Source organism: Bombus vosnesenskii, unplaced genomic scaffold, assembly GCF_011952255.1.
Source record: "Bombus vosnesenskii isolate JDL3184/JDL3185 unplaced genomic scaffold, Bvos_JDL3184-5_v1.1 scf7180000016261, whole genome shotgun sequence".
NCBI lineage: Eukaryota > Metazoa > Arthropoda > Insecta > Hymenoptera > Apidae > Bombus > Bombus vosnesenskii.
The window spans coordinates 2,640,005-2,658,924 of record NW_022884330.1 but is presented as its reverse complement, the minus strand read 5'-3'; the positions used below and the strand labels follow the sequence as shown (position 1 = coordinate 2,658,924).

General features: G+C 36.9%; 1 protein-coding gene and 1 long non-coding RNA gene across 4 annotated transcripts; one reads left to right on the top strand and one right to left on the bottom strand.

Annotated features, from left to right (window-relative positions):
* Positions 1-175: 175 nt before the first annotated feature.
* Positions 176-11,704, top strand: LOC117241802. 3 transcript variants are annotated; one of them, XR_004495120.1, is made up of 7 exons: positions 176-702; positions 928-976; positions 2,227-2,357; positions 2,532-2,890; positions 5,185-5,252; positions 6,327-6,478; positions 11,657-11,704. It is a non-coding gene; the product is annotated as an uncharacterized LOC117241802 (long non-coding RNA). The 3 variants fall into 3 exon arrangements; XR_004495118.1 differs by lacking the exon at positions 11,657-11,704 and adding an exon at positions 9,640-9,723; XR_004495119.1 differs by lacking the exon at positions 11,657-11,704 and adding an exon at positions 9,640-9,723 and having other exon boundaries at positions 5,185-5,317.
* On the bottom strand, positions 8,845-18,745 carry LOC117241801 (brain-specific homeobox protein homolog). Its single transcript, XM_033507940.1, has 3 exons — positions 18,388-18,745; positions 17,134-17,386; positions 8,845-9,886 (listed from the first exon to the last, which is right to left on the bottom strand). The coding sequence occupies exons 1-3, from the start codon at positions 18,724-18,726 to the stop codon at positions 9,636-9,638; spliced, it is 843 nt and encodes a 280-aa protein (XP_033363831.1). The 5' UTR covers positions 18,727-18,745; the 3' UTR covers positions 8,845-9,635.
* Between the last annotated feature and the right edge of the window lie 175 nt (positions 18,746-18,920).

Here is an 18,920-nt window from a genome sequence, read left to right as displayed (position 1 = left end):
CTTTTTAAACATCACTTTACTGCTTCTTAACTGTTTCGTAATGTTCTATCGTACGTAGCTATGGCGATTGTAAAGTACAAAATCATTGGAATTAAATTTATACGTAATTCTATAATTAAAATTCATCTTGTGAAAGATAAACAACCGTTTAGGCATTTCTAAGCGGTAGCGGTATCTATATACATTGAATAGAATTAATTAACGCGGATTTATGTAGATGGCAGGACGACTGCGCCGATTGTTGACCACTATCAAAAATCGCGCCAAATTAGCGAACTCGTGATCTCTCATTCCACCGATTGTTCTTCGTGATCCACTTTAAACTTACAAGAGTTCTTTAGTCTTTAGTTCTTTATCGTATCCTTCTCGGTCGATTCTCGAATCTATTGAACGTCTACCCGATATTCGTTTCGTGATACGAGCAGTGTGTAGTGTATCCGTCAATTTAATAAGGCATATCCCCGTAGCACACCTTGTCACATTGTCATCGTCGAATAAACTCCTTTTCGAAGCGGTCTAACCTCTTAAAACGGTAAAGAACCTTTGGTCTTTACTTCTTTAAACGCGGTGATAGAGTGGTTGAAAGGTGAGGAGGCACTCGAGCGGTGCCGGAAGAGACGCGAGGACGTACTGAAGGGGTTGGCTGGGCTGCCTTTATGCCGTAACAACGAGGGCCCACTTCATAGGGCAGGAAGCACAAAGGTGAGGACGACTCCGTGACTATCGCTGAATCTTCCATGGTAATTATTTTTAAACACGTCCTGGAGATACGAATCTTTAGTGGCTCTAGCACCGAACGGCCGAGTAAACTTCTCGCATCTCCGTTGCCTAACTAAATAACCGGACTAATTAGACCGTAGCCATGCTTTCCAGCACGTTGTCGTCTGTATCACGTTGATAATTATTTTTTTCCTTCCTCTCTTCCAGACGAGAATTTACCCGTGCCACTCTGCCCACTCGTGTTCCCTGTCCGCACGTATGTATCGTTAAAAGTCTGTTACAATAATTAATTATGACAAATGAATAGATAAAGGATTTTATATGAAAATGATTCTTGTTGAGTTTTCTTAGATTTTTCTGGATATATTTTAATACTTGGACAAGTGAGATTGATAAGAGAGTGAAACTGGTGGCATAAGGAACGATTTTACGATTTGATTACAATATTTGCGATCCATCGTAAACAAAGTATTTGATTATTGTTATTTTGTAATATAGTAGAACTCTGTTTACGTAAAGTTGTTGCGGTATAAATATATATTTTATATTTTATATAACTGAAATTCGTATACATAGGAGCCCACTTACGGATTCAACTGGTACAACAGTTCACTTAACCTAATATCAACCAATTCTTAGTATAAACTAATACTAAGAGGTTCTTAGTATAAATCGTTCAATTGCAATGAATAAAATTTTCATTTCGCTTCTACATATATTTTTATATTGATAAGATTTTTTTAAGATCATATCATATTATTTGCAATTGAAAACTTTGATGAAGATACCTCTTACTTACTAAACTTGTCTGTAAAACATGAATTTTATGTTCGTTTTCATTCTTTAGTTATTAGAATATAAATATTGCGTTCACTCTTATTTCTATTTTATTGAAAATGTTTTATTTTTCCTTGCACCAAGATCACTTTAAGATCAATATCTTATTATTCAAAAAACGTGCTTTAGTGAAATATCAGTAATATACAATTTTTCAGCCCCCTCTCTGTGCTGTTTCTTTCATTCTCCTCGAATCTTTCGTTTCCTTTTTATTCATCTTCGTCAGTCGTCGCGAAGCTTTCCCCGTTCTGTTACTGGCTCTCCCCAGCAGCACGCTTTTATAGTGTAGCAAATCGAATCAGAACGCCCCCGCAGGGTCGTCAACAATATTATTTGTTAGCGGAAGTGCCGTAGTAACTGGAGGTTGAAATGAGGCCAGATTGGCCAGGGTGATCAAGTTAAACGGCACGTGGACAGTAATGCTGTTCCCTGCACCACGAATATCCTCTCGTCGATCCTGATCCTTCCTCCGGCTCTCCAGATTTCAACAGATATTATGCTGTGGGTATTTTCATTCTTTTTTTCTCCTGTAAAGTTATTCTAGTTGGATAAATATTTTTTAAATACGTAGCTGTTAGAATTTGATTAATCAACTACTTAATTAAAATAAAAGTGAAATATATCGTTCGTTAGTTTAAAGGTAGAAAATTAATTGATTTATGCCAACAGATCTCGAAGTTCATGATTCCAAGGACATGGAATTCGCAATAGATCATGCAGAGATCGAGGACTTGAAAATACATGATCCCATAGTTGTAAAAATCGTCACAAGTCATCTGAAAGTCGAAGAATATCGAAATGTATTCATGTATCATACTTTGTAACACAATTTATGTTCAAAAATGATCTTTGTGCGTTTATATCTATTGAGACCAATTGGTTGTCGTATCATATACTTAGCTTTAATGTAGGCATTAAAATATTTAGACAAAAATATTGATCGATAGCTGTAATTACGATTACAACTACTTTAGATCTCGAGAATGGTGATGCAACCAGGAAACAAGGAGCAGACAATGGTATAACGCTTGATCAGAAGTGAAATGTCAAGGTAAAGAGCAGTAAAGAGGCTCAAGCGTGTTCGATGAACAGCACGCAACCGTTAGCCTAACAAGCTGTCAAGACGTCGCCGCGTGTCAATCCAATGGTCTCTACGCACCCTTCGAATAAATCTACTGGGAGTCTGTTTCCACCCCATTTCTCGACGCCGCACCAACCAGAACTGCTGTTGTCTCTCAACCACCGCTTGCAAACTTTTAGCCCTGTGAATGATTTAACTTCTTAGATTGCGTTCCTCTCGTATCCAGTCTTGCATATTCCTTATCTTTCAAAGGTAATATTTCTAGCAATGATATTTATAATATTATTTATATCATTCATTAACATATCGACGAACAGTGGTATATCATTTTATCTTTTTGTAGATAAGTTAAGCTCGAGCAAGTCAACTATCGGTAGACTGTGGATTTTTATGCATTTAGATGAAATTTAATAGTGCAAAAATGTACGGAATGCGTACAATGTGAAAAAATACATAGAATACCCAAAGTAAAGTACCGATTATAATTTTTTAATAGATAGGTCTCAATTTTCTCTAGTTGTGCACATAAAAATGTAAATTTGTATAAAAATCCGAGGTGTAATAACCGATAGAAAGCATACTATTTCGTCTCCTTCTTAATTTCAAGATTTTGCAATTTACTGCTTTGGGATCTTAATAAAATTATCAGCTACAGACGTGTTGGAATTCGATGTTTTATTGAATTATTATGGCTGTATTTAGTCAGGAACATGTGATCGAATCTCTAAGCATCTCTCAATAATATGGTCGCTTATAAACTGTTATTGATCCTGCATGGAAACTTTCATAGATCTTATCTACTAGCTAACGTAATTTAATTTCCTCGAATTAGTACGTGCGTGTGGGGTGCCTTGTACGTACGATAATCTTCTCCCCTTTGATCTATCTATGACGTACTGTTTCAGATTATACACTTTGTAATCTGTAATGTACTCAATCTAGTGTACGATGTAATGTAAATTTGTCGATCATATTTAGCGGTATAAAATCACTGAACTTTTTAGACCTCTCCTGTAATTTTTTAACAACATTGCCGTATTCTTTATAAAAGCTATTTATGCGATGATTATTTCACGTAATATTGTACATATTAAAATATTGTGAAACGAATACTAATCGTTATATGAATTGAATTATATCGTTTTGCATTGTTTGAAATGAAAATATCCTCCAAATCAATGTTCATTTCATATAAACTTATTAATACATTTTCATAGAGAATATTAACGAGAGACACCGATTATTATTATTATTATTATTATTATTATTATTATTATTATTAGATAAAGATAAATGATCTTTACCTGATCTTAACGCCTCCATTGAACAATATAAGCACCTCTTATCTCTTCTTTCCGGTCTCCTGTAATTCTTCTAAAAATATTCCCTTTCATATGATGTACAAATACTTTTTGAGATTTTTAGAATAATAGATCAAGACCAGACACCCTGTATATACTTTCTTAGAATCTAGGGAAAATTATAGACCGCTGTTACGAATGCAATTATCAGGTAGTCGACTTTTGGATGGCGCGTAACACGTTTTGTAATTCAGTTCGGCGAAATTGTGCGATTTTCTCATCAGCATCTCGACCGCGTGAAATCAGATTAGCGATAAACGAACTCGCTTCGTTACATCGTTACACGTTACGATATCAATTTGTAGCATGGAAGACCCGTTACAGTATGAATAATCGAAGTTTAGAGTTTAGCACCTATCATTGGTACAATACTTCGAAAACATTTTTGTGTGTTAAGTCTCAGACTTGTTAGAATGTTGTGTTTTTCCAAGTAGAAAAATAAATTTCCGAACGAATAAGTATATAACACAATAATTCACAGATAATTAGAATACTAATCGCGTAGAACTCATTAAGAAATCATATTCAACAATACTAAGTACAGCGATATATATATATTTCATTTTACAGACACGTAAACGTCTCAATTTTCCATAGATCATAGTTTTTCCAAAATCACATCTTCATCTTCTCTAATCTTTCAATAATTCCATAACTCCTAGATATACAATTCCTTATGACGATAAAGTCTCCTCACTAAGTAAACTCTTTCTCAGCTCTCAGTACCTAAGGTATTAAGTACATATATACATCTGCAGGATAAAGTCATTCAGACATCATCCATCTCAAGCGTCAATGCATTATGTAGACTTAATGAGTTGGCTCTCAAACGAAACATAGGTATTGATTTATTATTTCTAATAGACTCAATACGGTCATAAAAACAGCCAAGCGTGTTGAAGAATGTACAGATATCATACAACACCGATGATGTGCAAGAGTATTCCTCTTATTCCAGTGCTGTCTCATATGCTAACTTGTAATCTATAGGTATATTTGATTATTTTTTTACGTACTCATCAGTACTTTAGTTCATAAAAAAATGCACCCACCGTACCCGTAGTTTTGCTTTATACTTCAAAACTTGTATACTTCACTATACAATCCCCTCCATTAAGTATACCATCTCTACACAGTACACGTTAAGATTAACATTAAGGTTGACTTGATTATTATCCGTTTTAGTTGAACAAGGAGTGACACACACTTGGAAGGAAAGACAAAGAAGAAGAGACGGTGAAAGACACAGCCAGGTAGCTGTCTATTCGAAGCCACCCTCGCGCTTTACAGACTGCAGTATCCTGTGCTGCGCATATCGGTACCGAACCCCTATGACGGAAAATAATGAAAGTAATGGGAACCCGCCCACTGCATTTAGTCCGCGCAGCTACCAACCCCCATTCATCCCCTCGCTGCCTCTCTCGTCGTTCCTCTGCCCACCCTGTCCGCATCACCGGGGGTTCTCTGTACTTGCCGCCTTGTTCATTCTCATCCATCCTAGCCTTGCTCCATTGGCTATTGTACCTGCCATTTCATTGTCCTTTATTTCATTATTTTCGCCGCATTCCTGTCTCCCTTTTGCCTGGCAAGGGGTGCGAATTTTCCCCCTTTATTTACGGTGCCGTAATAACAGACGTCTTAACGGAATTTAAACGTCATAAATGGCCTGCCATGATCTCATTAGTTTACGAGATAGTTGCTTTCTCTTCCTACCTTTTCTCTTCTGCTTGTTGCCTGTGTGGTTCCGTTGCTCGGCGTACGACAAAGCTTATTCGAGAGCGAGCATTATCGCGAACCTGAGATCTGCCGTTTCGACATCAAAGAAAATATTTTGTAATATAGCTTATGCGTGCGCACAGTTCAATGTTGAATGCGAATGTTCAAGGTAGACAGAGCCGAAAGAATGCGTCGAAATAAAGCTGATGTTGGTACACGGTATTGTGAAGATTTGGTCGTTGTTGAAGTTTATTTTAAGCTCTTAATCGGTTAGAATAATATTGGTGATAATTAGGCTGCGGACATTTATGATATGCACAAATTTTGTTCACTCATTATATATACACATTGTGACAAGTATTTAGATATTTCACATACTTTTTGCGTATTATGGGTATAATATGTATTTTTGTATCTTTAAATTTTTCATAAACGCAAAACAATGTGCAATCTAGTAGTAATCTTTATGGATGTGTTCCTATCTAATATCGTACAGTATGTTCAGAAGAATTGGTACTTCGTGTCCTATATAAGATTTTAACAAATTGTTTACTAACTGTTTGTTACATCACATGCGTAAAATTCATTAACCGTTCTTTAATCTTTTCCAGACATTTTCTGTGATAGAATACGTGCCTTTATTCTTCATATCTTGAACGAGGGTGTATGTCAGGAGAAGGTGTGATGAAAGGTTTTGACGCTTGACCCTTGCTGAACGTGTCGATGAAGCGGCGAAGGAAAGGAATGAGAAATAACGTTATCGGTAAAAGTATTTTCTCTTACCTAATATTGCTCGCCGTACAAATATCATATTTGTAAGAGAGATTTCATCCGAGAATTTTCTTCTTTTTCGATACAGATGCAATCACCCTATAAAACCTACCTAAACATTTCTCGCCTGCGTTTCACATCTCTAAAATGCCACTTACCTATCGAATTCCAAGCAAGTACGCTTTAATTGTATCAAAGGAGCAAACTTTCTCCTCGAATTATCGGCTTATGTAACCAACCAGCCTACGATACTGTGCAAAGGTCTTAGACGATCATTCAGAGCGACCAAACGAAGCTAAACGAAAAGAACCGACAGAGCAGAATAAATTTCCTAAAAAAAGATAAAAAGAAAAAGAAAAATTCATACAGCCAATAGCAAAATTTCCAGAATCATAATCCACGAAAATATATAGCAAGAAGTGATCCAACATTCCCAAAAGAGCGATCTCCAGCAAAACACCGTCTTCCATCGTCCACATACAAACAATCAACGGAATATCGTTGCACAAGTGTTTTTTCCGTTACAAAACACCATGATCCATCGTAGATCCGTATTTGAGAATATGCAGCGTGATTTAGCCTGGGTAATATGATTATAGGTCTCTGTCTCTCTCGCATCCTCTGGTTCCTCCATGTCTCTGCCTCTCTCACCTCTCTTCTCACCCCTCTGCTTGGCAATGTGTGTGCGTGCGCGTCTGTTGGACCGTCCTTTTCATCCACCCCCACGAATCTCCGGCGCCGCAAGGGGATGAGAACGCCGACACCTCCACCCTCTCTCTATACACGCTCCTGAATCCAGAAAGAGAGAGAGAGAGAGATAGAGAGAGAAAGAGAGTGAGAGAGTAACTCTGCTCGCTCTGGCTCTGATCCCTCGCAATTACTTCCCATTATCTGGGTATTAGGATTCACCCCAACTGGGAGCAGCACGACGTGTTCCGCAGACTCCGCCTATGCCTTCGTGCTCAGCCGGAAACGCTCCGGGACTGTCAGCTCGCGATATCCCCCTTTTCTTTCTTTCTAGACACGATCGCGACCTCTAACGTTCGGCAACAGGTAGCAAAAGACGGTCGTGGCAAAGTCCTTGTCCTTGGCATTTGTCCCTCGTCCATTTCGACATCGATCTCCTGGATCTGTTGGATTTATACGTCTGCCGCACAATGTTCGGAGATTCTGGAAATTTATCTTTTCTTTTTATTTTTCATTACTTGTTCTCTCGCGGCATTTCGGTATTAAGCTTTCTAGGATAGATAATTTACGTATCTTCCGCGAAGAAATGTCATGTTTCGATTAGGTGGAAACTTTTTAATCTTCCCTTTTTGGTTTTTGGTTCGTTGGTTTTCGGAGTTTGTAGTTTCAGAATCTCCGAGTTCAGTGGTTTACGGATGAAGAATTTTGTCAGCTTCTGAAAATTTGCTGATCTCTTCTTTTTATTTTTCTTCTTTTTCTTCTTGTTTTGTTTTTTTTCTTCTTTTTATTACTTATGTGGAGGGTTTCGGCTTTGAGATTTCTAGGATCGGTGACTCATTGTACGTCGATTCTGAAGGGTGTTTAAGGTTCTGAAAATTTTATAATGATTTCTTCTTATCTTCTATTTTTTCGCTTATGGCCGGTTTTTAGCTTTTGCTTTTAAACAGAACATCGTTAAAAAGATTCAACTGAACGCGGCTTACGCGTCTAATTTTGTACAGGAGTTTTGTAAGGAAGCTCAGTCGGGGGATGAAACATGATTCACGATTTAATTCACGGAATTAAGCCGAGATTAACTGCTTCTTTAGCTCGTGGAGTGCGTTAAGCCTCGAAAATGTCCCAAACGACGGGCAGAAAATGTCAGGCTGTCAATTAGCGGAATGATAATGTTGCACGAAAGGCGACCTCGTCGTTCATGACCCGCGACAACCTATAAATGTCAATTACGATACTTATCTGTCGTCTATAGGAACGCGCCAAATCTAATTTGAAAATTAGTCCGTCTATCTTTTAACTCTTCGCTTTACTTACTTTAAATAAAAAAAATATAGAATTTTAAAAAAGAAACTGCATGATTTTATACGACAGTATTTCCTCTTCTTTCCTTCTCTCTTCTTCCAAATAAATGACGCTTATTTTAAATAAATAAAAGTTATACGAATTGTAATATGTAACTTTAAGAAAATTTAGCCAAGGAGAAGGAAAAATAACGAATCTGTACAAACCTTTTTCTTCCTCTTTTCTTTTTAAATAAATCACACCCGTTCAAATGACAACGCGTGATCGTAAAATGTGATCTTCCTGTCTTTAAACAAGTAACACTGAATCGAATCGTAACTATAAAAAGGACTTCTAACTGGGGAAAGGGAGGAAGTGATATTATACATCGCGTTACATCATGACATTTTAATCCCAACTTGAATCACAAGCTAACTTTCTACTTCGCTATAAAAAGTGACTCGAAACAGACTAGCTTTATTATGGCATTTCGCTATAAAAAGTGTCGCGAGAGATCGACCAGACTCTAATCGCTAAAGAGTCATTTACAAGTCGTTTACACTTTCTACATCGTCTCGAGTCTTTCGATCTTCTTATATTACACCATTTCATTGTACACTATTCCTTCAATCACAAATTCATTCTTAACACTGAAAGTGTCGTTCGTATTTCTTTCACGTTCTTTCACATTGTTCTATTAGTCACTGGTTCAAAATGAAGAGTCCCTCCTAACAATCTTGTTCTATAAGCGAGACAGTATTACTTTTATCATCCATCGTCGGATCTAGGTGGTTTAGAATCGTCACTTCTTCTCGTTCCTTAAATGAAAATATTCAAATTGTCTAAATCAATCTGTAGAAACATTTTGCTCCGATAAATAAAATTTCACAATTAATGGAAAATGTCGTCGAGGAAATTCTTTCGAAATCGCATTGCGGATCTTCGTATTTCCCGAAGGACTTCCTAACAGTTGTTTAAACCGATTGACTGCACTTTGAGAGAAACGATTCGAGCGTTTAGAAAAATCCACGTGATTTCTCTCGGTTCTCCCTTCTCAAATCTTCCTTCAATTTCTCAGACCGATCACTCGGTTTCTCGTTCTTCGATGCAATGTCTGCATTTGCTAGCTCATATTAAACGTTCTCCCGTGTGAAAGAGCAATATCAACCTTGTACTGTTTCGTTTCAGCGATGTTGGCGTTGAATAGCTTGTCCGTGTTGGGGTTGATGAGACAGGCTAACCGAATGACGATACGTGATCTGATGAAAACTCGTCGGTGAACCGGCACGCCTAGAGACGTGAATATTGCCTGTTCGCGTTGGCGATGGCGTCTCGTCACCTAGAACGTCGATTTCATCGTCGTCGGAGTCTACCGGCGCGTCACTGCTCGCCCGTGATTCTCGCCCGCCGCTCAGAGAGAAATCCACCGGTCGTTCTGCAAACAATTTCATCGCAAACAAGCTCGTTATTTATTTCTGCAGGAAGTTTATGGGATTTTTTAACGAGTTTTTGTGTGATTATGTTGTGTCGTATAATTGTGTGTCTATTATATATCTATATTTTTATGTCGATGGATCCCTAAATCTCTATATCGTATATTTATTTCTCCATCCATACATTGTAGTTTTTCGATACGATTCATTATCTTAAATCTAAGTTAGCGTTACACCACAAACGTCAAATTTAGGACCTAGTCTCTACAAGTTTCTATATTTCTATATTTTTATGTCGATGGATCCCTAAGTCTCTATATTGTATATTTACTTCTCTATCCATACATTGTAGATTTTGGATAGGATCCAGTAACCTAAATCTAAGTTAGTGTTACACCATAAACGTGAAACTTAGCACCTACAGCCTCTAGTCTCTATAAGTTTCTATATTTCTATATTTTTAAGTCGATGGATCCCTAAGTCTCTATATTGTATATTTACTTCTCTATCCATACATTGTAGATTTTGGATAGGATCCGGTAACCTAAATCTAAGTTAGTGTTACACCATAAACGTGAAACTTAGCACCTACAGCCTCTAGTCTCTATAAGTTTCTATATTTCTATATTTTTAAGTCGATGGATCCCTAAGTCTCTATATTGTATATTTACTTCTCTATCCATACATTGTAGATTTTGGATAGGATCCGGTAACCTAAATCTAAGTTAGTGTTACACCATAAACGTGAAACTTAGCACCTACAGCCTCTAGTCTCTATAAGTTTCTATATTTCTATATTTTTAAGTCGATGGATCCCTAAGTCTCTATATTGTATATTTACTTCTCTATCCATACATTGTAGATTTTGGATAGGATCCGGTAACCTAAATCTAAGTTAGTGTTACACCATAAACGTGAAACTTAGCACCTACAGCCTCTAGTCTCTATAAGTTTCTATATTTCTATATTTTTATGCTTATGGATTCCTAGAAGTATCTGCAGGCTGAGTCTGTATAATTTTATATTTGTAAGTCCATAGATTCCTAAGTCTGTATTTCTAGATCTACAGATACCTGGATCTCCAGGCTGTTACATATATTCCTAGATCTACAGATTTTTAGGATTCTGTGGTTCAGTATTCCTATATTTCTAGATCTGTAAATTTATAGGTCTCAATATCTTTAGATTTCAATATGTGTTTCTATACTTCCAAGTCCGTAGATCCCTAGATCTATGTATTTGTATATTTTTATATTCCTAGGTTTGTAGATCTCCGTATTTCTACATGTCTAGGTGTCAACATCTCTGTACTCCGCTTCTTCTGTATTTTTATGTTTTTTTTTGTCATCCCTCCACTTCTATATATTTCCTGTACAAATTCGCGTAGAAGAGATTAATCCAAATTCATCTTCGTTCTGTTTGAAGAAAACAAAAGTAGCACGAAGACATTTAGTTGAAGAAATAAACATAATAATCGGAGGTTACTACTTTAACGAGTGGTTAACGTATTGACGGGAAACAGTGTAAACACAGTTCAGAACAAGAGGAATTTGACCACGGTAAGGCAGGATATTCGCTGCGAGTTCTACACCGAAATTATAGATATGTATTCGTCTGGTAGAATTTACTAGTTCTACAAACAGAATCGACAACTTTAAATTAAATTTCTCATTGAAATCGCTAAACGCCTATAAAATCATGAATTTCAAACCGAATTTCATATAGGAATTCTACGTCTCCGTATCTCAAAGAAGCATTCTTATTAATTTCAGATCTCCGAATACGCAAGGCTCTTCGTCATCTTCCAATTTCTTTACCTCAAAAAAAAGAAAAAAAGAAGAAGGAAAAAGGAAGAAAATATACGAATCCCGTGCCATTAATTCCCACGATTCGAAGCTAATCAAACGCACCACCAGACGTTATACGAAACCCTAACGAAACCGAAAGGAAGCGTAACCGACAGAGAAAATGCCTCTAAAAAGCTACCTCCCCGGTTCTTATCTCGGTGGTCAGAAAATCGACTGATCAAATTGGGTCAGATATGTGCCGGTACACAACTATAAGGTCCTCGACAGCAGCCCTCGGCCGTGGGCAATCGTGAATGTAGGTCTGGCCAAGCACTTAGCCGATAATTGACTAATTTTCTCGAAGACCGAATCGAGAAGACAAGAGGTAAGAACAAGGTTCGTAAGACGTTCAGTCGGGAGCAACAGAGAAACATGCGATAAGAAAGTGATAGATGGATAGAGATAGATAGATAGATAGACAGAGAGAGAGAAAGAGAGAGAGAGAGAGAGAGAAATTGGTGGTGGGGTGTCGTAACTCTGCAGTGGGTTCCTTAGACGGTATCCGTTGGAGTCTCTCGAGGACAAGGCGGTCTCATCTTCTACGTGCTTTCCACCCCTTACAACCCCCTTCTTCTTGGCTACCAAGGAGACGTCTACTAACTTCGTTAGCCCTTCCTACCGAACGAAGCCATCTTGGCTACCGAGACGAGCAACTTGCCGAAGGTTATGAGTAGATGCGGTGTAAGTCGCAACGGGGTCGGGGGTGAGTTCGAATCGTGCACCCCCGGTTCAGAGAGCGATCGTTTCGTGAAGATACAACGTTGTTGGAAAAATATACCGCCTTATGGTGTTTAATACGATATAGATGTATCATACATTTTCTATTTTATTGTTTAATATAACGTATGTAAGATATAATACATTGATATTGTATATGTATATGCGTATATGTAATATACAGTGGCGGACAAGGGAAAGTTTATAAAATAAGAAGTATAGAAAGACGTCATGATTGTACAAAATGAAGTTACATTTAATAAGAGCAATGAAGAAATATAATATATACGGCAGAATAGATGATCGTTATCAACATCGAAAGTTACTAAAATTCATATCAATTTTAAACATTTTTTTATCAAGCACTGTATGTTACATTATATACAATGTCGGCATTACGAGGAATTGAATATTTACTGCGTTATATTTTTGCAACTGTCTCATTATATTGTATTTAGATACAGTATAATTGCGGTAATATATTAGATTGTCCGAGAAGTGTCTATCGTTTTATGCGGAAATAATAGATACACAACATTTTTGTTTTATATTATCTTATTAAATTATGTATGACCCATTTTGTTCTATTTCCACTATCATGATCATACATAATTCAATAAAATAATATAAAACAAAAAATGTTGTGTATCTGTTATTTCCTTATAAAACAAAAGAAACTTTTCAGACAAGCTAATATATATGAAAATTCTAGAACCCAGAAAATTGTACAAATTTGAGAATGTATATTTTCTTATGTATTTTTAACCGTACGTTGTGCCGTTTTCTCAGCGAAAGTTTGATAAACGAGACAGTTGGTTAGAATAGCGTATTAAGAATAGCATTAGGATTAATTTTATATCTTTTTAAAATAATTCAGAGGAAAGGTTCCTCCGAGAAGGAGTAAGCGGAATAAAGCAGTATTTTCGTTCGCGAACGTGAACGTTACAGCTTTAAATCAATTCACGCGAGCAATCCGATTTAATTATTCCCAGATCACGGCATTTACTACATTATAACAGCGTCGATCGTGCACCATTGTGCGTGCACAAAGCGGTACAGTTATCGGGAATTATTGCTCGATCTATTTGCACGACGCTGTTGTTTCGTCTTCTACGTTGTTTACGGTGTTGTAATTCACGTGATAAATACTTACGCGATACAGAGAGCTTTGCATGTAAATGAATTCTTTTTTAATCAACAAATCAGAATCGAAATTTGAAAGTGAAACAAGAAATATTACTACTCTGTTGCTTACTCTCTAAATCTACATGTTCATTTATATTTCAACTTGTCGTAACTATAATTTAAAACTAAAAACGATAGCCTGTATCGTATTACGATATCATTACAACATCATCGTCGCTATAACTAGTAGGAGATACATATCGACATTTATTATTCGTTTACTGCGATGTAACAATTTTCGATTGTGAAATGCTAACAGATAGCGCCTGATAAACGAAGATACTTAGATTAAATTAGTAATAACGAATGAAAATACTTCTTTTATAACTCTGCCGTATAATTTAACGTTGAAATCCGATGTAAAAATCGTACGATCTTACGCGAATCTTACGAAAATCGAAGACAATTCAATTCAACAGCAATGCTATCCTACCAGGCGGTCGAACGACCGGTTTCAAAATTTAATTTAAAATTGTACATTCATTGTTATTTCTTTCGTTCGTTTAACTTATCTGATTAATCAATTAATATAAGAATTTACATAATATTAGACGAACGAGAGAGATGACAATGAATGTACGATTTTAAATTAAATGTTGAAAGCGGTCGTGTTAATCCTTAAATATCATTTATTTGCGAGAATTTGTTTCAATATTTAGAAACATAGAGATGCGCATATTGCTCTATTAAAGATCGTTCAGACGATCAATATTATTGTCAATATTTAAAGTTCTCAACGTTATCGCATCTAAGAGATCCTCCAGACGATCGATATATACCGTCAATACGATGTTGAGAATCTCAAATATCTACAATAATATTGATCGTCTGAACGCTCTTCTGTATACAGTTTTCTCGAATGAAAAATTGTGTCATCCTCCTCTACCAATTTTCCTTCGAGTCTCTCTCTCTCTCTCTCTCTCATTGCATCGTTGTTATTCGCATTTTCTTCATAAAAGAATACGGAAACAATATAATCGAGCGTACGAAAGCCTGTTGAAGCAGAATTTAGAGGAAGGATAACAGAGGGCTAAACCGGAGGATAGGAATTGTGGGAAATTGTACGGCAAAAAGCGGTCATTATCCATGCAACGGTAGTTAATCATTATAGTTACTGCGACCTCGGTTATGGTCTGGTTAGTTAACTAAAGTTGCGTAATTTATTGCCAGCCGAATTTTGGTTGCATTATATGGTCCATTAGCATGATAACAGGGAACTATTTGACGTACACGGAAATTCCGACGCGCTGCCCGCGCTCGAATGCAAATTGATAATCACAATTACGAAGTTTATACTAATAATGATTTAATTGCGATACACAAGCCACCATCTACTTTCAGCCACGATTATTACTTTTCTGCTGGCTACGACGACGACCAATTACTGCGCGCGAAATCGTTAACAATTCTCTATCTGTCCGCCAACTGCACTTTGTTTCTTTAGTTTTTTCTTCATCTTTTTTCCTCGTCTCCTCTTTTCTATCTCCTCGGTAAATATTTAGTTTGAATCGGAATTTAGCGTACAATAATACGATTATTGTAATTATCAGGTTGCGAGTATTTCTACAAATTCACATTTTTAAAAGAGTAGGACAGAAGCAGCGATTTGCTTCGTCTGTTATATAAATACCATAACGACGAGTATTGATACTTTCGATATATATTCTTGCGTATTACGTGCATTTCACGCTTCTTTTTCTTTTTTACAGCTTCCCATAAATGAACAAAGATGCGAAGACTGGTAATCGTTTAGTTGATATCGAGATCAGGAGAATGATAGAAGCGTTTTCTCAAGAAGAAGACGGGGCCAAATCGTCCGATCACCGTTGATCAGTAATCCAACCAACATCACGAGGCGTATTCCGAAAAAGTTGAGCTTTTAAATTACGCAATTAGAATACGAGAATTCACTTGAAACAGCAGAAATATGAACGTGATTCTGAATCGGACGAATATGATCGTTATTTCTGACGAAGAAACGATAGCAAGAAGGACATCTTTAAAAATCCTTAGGATTTCCCTTTTCTTCGCATGCGTGAAATTATATGAGAAAACAGGATTCGATAACGCAAACTGACCGAAAGAAAAAAAGAAAGAACATTGCAAACGAGATATCACTTTAACAAAACTTTGATCATTTCAACATGTTTGCGACGTTTTTAAACTTTCAAGAACGATATTGAATATCGCGGACTTGTTCCCAGTTTTTATAGAGTGTCTTTCTTTTTTTTTCTCCTGCCGACGCAGAATTCCAAATATGATTTATGAGCAATTGATTATGTAGGACACATCGTGTTGTTAATCCGAGCTAATTGATGCGAAGCAACGCGAGCGGTCGCGTGTTTATCGAAAAGTCGATACATGTGTTTAGCGGTAATTACGCATTGTTAGGCGGATACGAAACTGCACGGGGGTTCCAGCAATTGCAATTAAACGCTTGCATTAGCTACGCGATGCGTGAAAATTTTAAGCGTCATCGAGTTTATAATAGGAAGCTAACTTTCCATTTTATCAGCTATAACTTTCCCCTGAAGTCGTGATCGCCCGTTTCGCCTGTCTGATCACCTGTCCTCAAAGTCTTTTTACCTTTCCAATTTGTTACCCAACTTTCGCGTATGCGGCTCGTTCGATCCGTAATAATTTTATTACGAAAACAAAATCTTGTATTCGCTTTAGGAAAAGTCGAATGTATTGTTCAATTCGTTGTTCAGAGGGCAAGACGTTGGAACTTTCACGTGTTCAAATAAAAGTTTAAATAGACGTTCGATGTTCAAACGCATAAGTAGCAAGTCGCTGACGAGTAGAATACATACACGGCGCTTTGAATTCGAGTTTACAAAACGATATTGCTGACACAAAGATTTTAAGAATTGTATGGACAATTATAAACAGATTTCAGAGATAGATAGATATCCAAAGATATTACGAATACGATGATTCAGATACGTCGCCAATAGCGAAAATCATGATCTATGATTCATATTTCATTTCATAAGAATTCTTTTCGCAAACGTTGAAGTGATTCTTGCACGAATCGCTTTAAAAAATAACTTACAAACAAATTGTACGTTAGACAAGATATATACTAGTTACGATACGTTCTCGTAATTCTTAATCATTTCTAGCGCTAGTGTAAGATCGTATATCAGACGAGACATATGATATACTGATTGTGATAAAGTCTCGTAACTGTTAATCGTTCCTAGTGTCAATAATTCCATTTTTTTTTTTTTTTTATAAAAACGCGGAAAAACATAGATATTTTCGTTCAATTTTATACCATTACGGTATCAAAACCTACTAATCTTTCGCGAAATTGTCAGGCGAGAGTTAAACCCTTAATTACATAATTACGCGAAAGTTAAACCCTTGAAAAAAATGTGTACACGTTAGCTGTTTTATTTGTAACGTGAATCGAGCAAGAATCTTTTCTAGATTCTGTTGTAAACGAAGTCTAGCTTTAATTATTATCAGGATGGAAGAATATGAGATTTGCTTACCGGCAGGCGATGTAACGGAAACGGATTGACCGGTGCATTGCTGATTAGAATTCTGGTTGCCATTGCTTCCGGCGCTGGTGTTCAATTTCCTCAATTGTTTCTTGTGCTTCATCCGCCGATTTTGAAACCACGTTTTCACTTGGGTCTCCGAGAGGTGAAGAGCCGCCGCGAGCTCTACCCTCTCCGGTGTACTCAGGTACCTCTGCACCTCGAATCTAGCTTCCAAACCCGCTAATTGTTGATCACTGAACACCTAAATACGACACAAACGATTTCTTGCAAGCCTGTACGAACGTTTACTTATTTCGACAATAGCGTTTTTAGTAATTTCGTTCTGTCTGATAAAATTACTTGCACGATCGATCGATATTGTTTCGACGATTAAATTATTTCCCGTGACATTTCCACGAACGTTGTTGACCGTTTGTATTTAATCTTGTCATACCAAATTCATATAGAATTTCGTTAGTAGCATACTAGTAGGAAGCCGAAGGTAGAATATCGTAGCTGTGAAAACGAGCAAAGATAGAATTTAGGTGATCGGACAATGGAATTTTCTTAGCGTAACAAACCACTTCAAACAAGCTTACGCTTATTACTAAATAGCTTTGGTTTCTCTATTGGCTAAATTACCAGGAAACGTTAATAACAGAAGTTAGAGCGACAATGTAAAAATTAAGGAAAGAATACAGTTGCGAAATTTACTATGGAAGATCTTGGCTCAACATAAGAAACATACACAGAATGCTTCGAACCCTTGCTTTGCCATTTTCTTAGTAGCTATTTAAATGAAGTTAATTTAAGATATAACTATCCACTGTTGTAACAGCATGTCGGATGCAAAATGTCGTAAAATTTAATCCGGTTAATGTTTAAACTAAAATTAATTCAATCTAAATTTCTAATAATTCAAATCACAGTTATAAGTAAACTTCGTGGCTGAATTGGAACTACGATCCGCGTTACGAGTACGATTCGATATTTTAACATTAGAATTGCCAATTATAATGAAAGCACTACGACGAAAATAAATCTATAATCATAATCATTCTTATTCCAATGAGATCAATATCGATTTCGTGAATAGCGCATTTGTATGTTTTCAGCAATTAAAAGAAAATGAAGGAATTAAAAAGCAAGTCTCTATAGCCGTAACGTTCCGATATTTTTATCTCCGTATCGAGACGAGTGAATCATGCAAACGACCACCAGTGGAAGAGGCAAAAGATAAGGATTACAAGTGGTTTCACTCACTGTTCGTGCCTTTCGTCGACGGCAGTGCTTCAAGGCCGCAAGTTCAGTAACTCCCGGTACCACGCCAACCCCCATCGCCGTGTTACCAAAAAGTGGTCCCAGGAAGAAGGTTGCCGTAGGTGGTGCAGAAGGATAACCAGGTAATAAACTGGCGAATTGCTGGTATTGCTGATGTTGTACTCCGTGACTGGACGTCAGGTGCTGATGATGAAGTTGATGATGAGAATGCGGCGGAGCGGTTCCACGACTCAGGATATCTTCTATCAAAAACGATGTTCTGCTCGCGGAAGTTCCATTCTGACCTGGCTGGGCCTGTTGTTGCTGACAAGTGGACTGCATTTTTACCAAAATGAGCAACTTTTCAGCTATCGAACTTCGATTATTTGTATTGAAAGTTGCTTGTTTGTTACATAGTTGGCGAAGTTCTCTTTAAAAAGTTATATATATATCAATCATGTAAGTTTAATACCGCTAAGCTTGATTTCATTCGTTTGAATTTTTAACTCTAACTAAGTGTTTTTATTTTTTCTCGC

Bases quoted from the DNA above. Each gene is read 5' to 3' on its own strand.
- LOC117241801 (XM_033507940.1), bottom strand. From the start codon at position 18,726: ATGCAGTCCACTTGTCAGCAACAACAGGCCCAGCCAGGTCAGAATGGA. The intron at 17,387-18,387 runs GTGAGTGAAACC...TGTCGTATTTAG, and splicing joins GTCGACGAAAGGCACGAACA to GTGTTCAGTGATCAACAATT. The intron at 9,887-17,133 runs GTAAGCAAATCT...AATTGTTTGCAG, and splicing joins TTCCGTTACATCGCCTGCCG to AACGACCGGTGGATTTCTCT.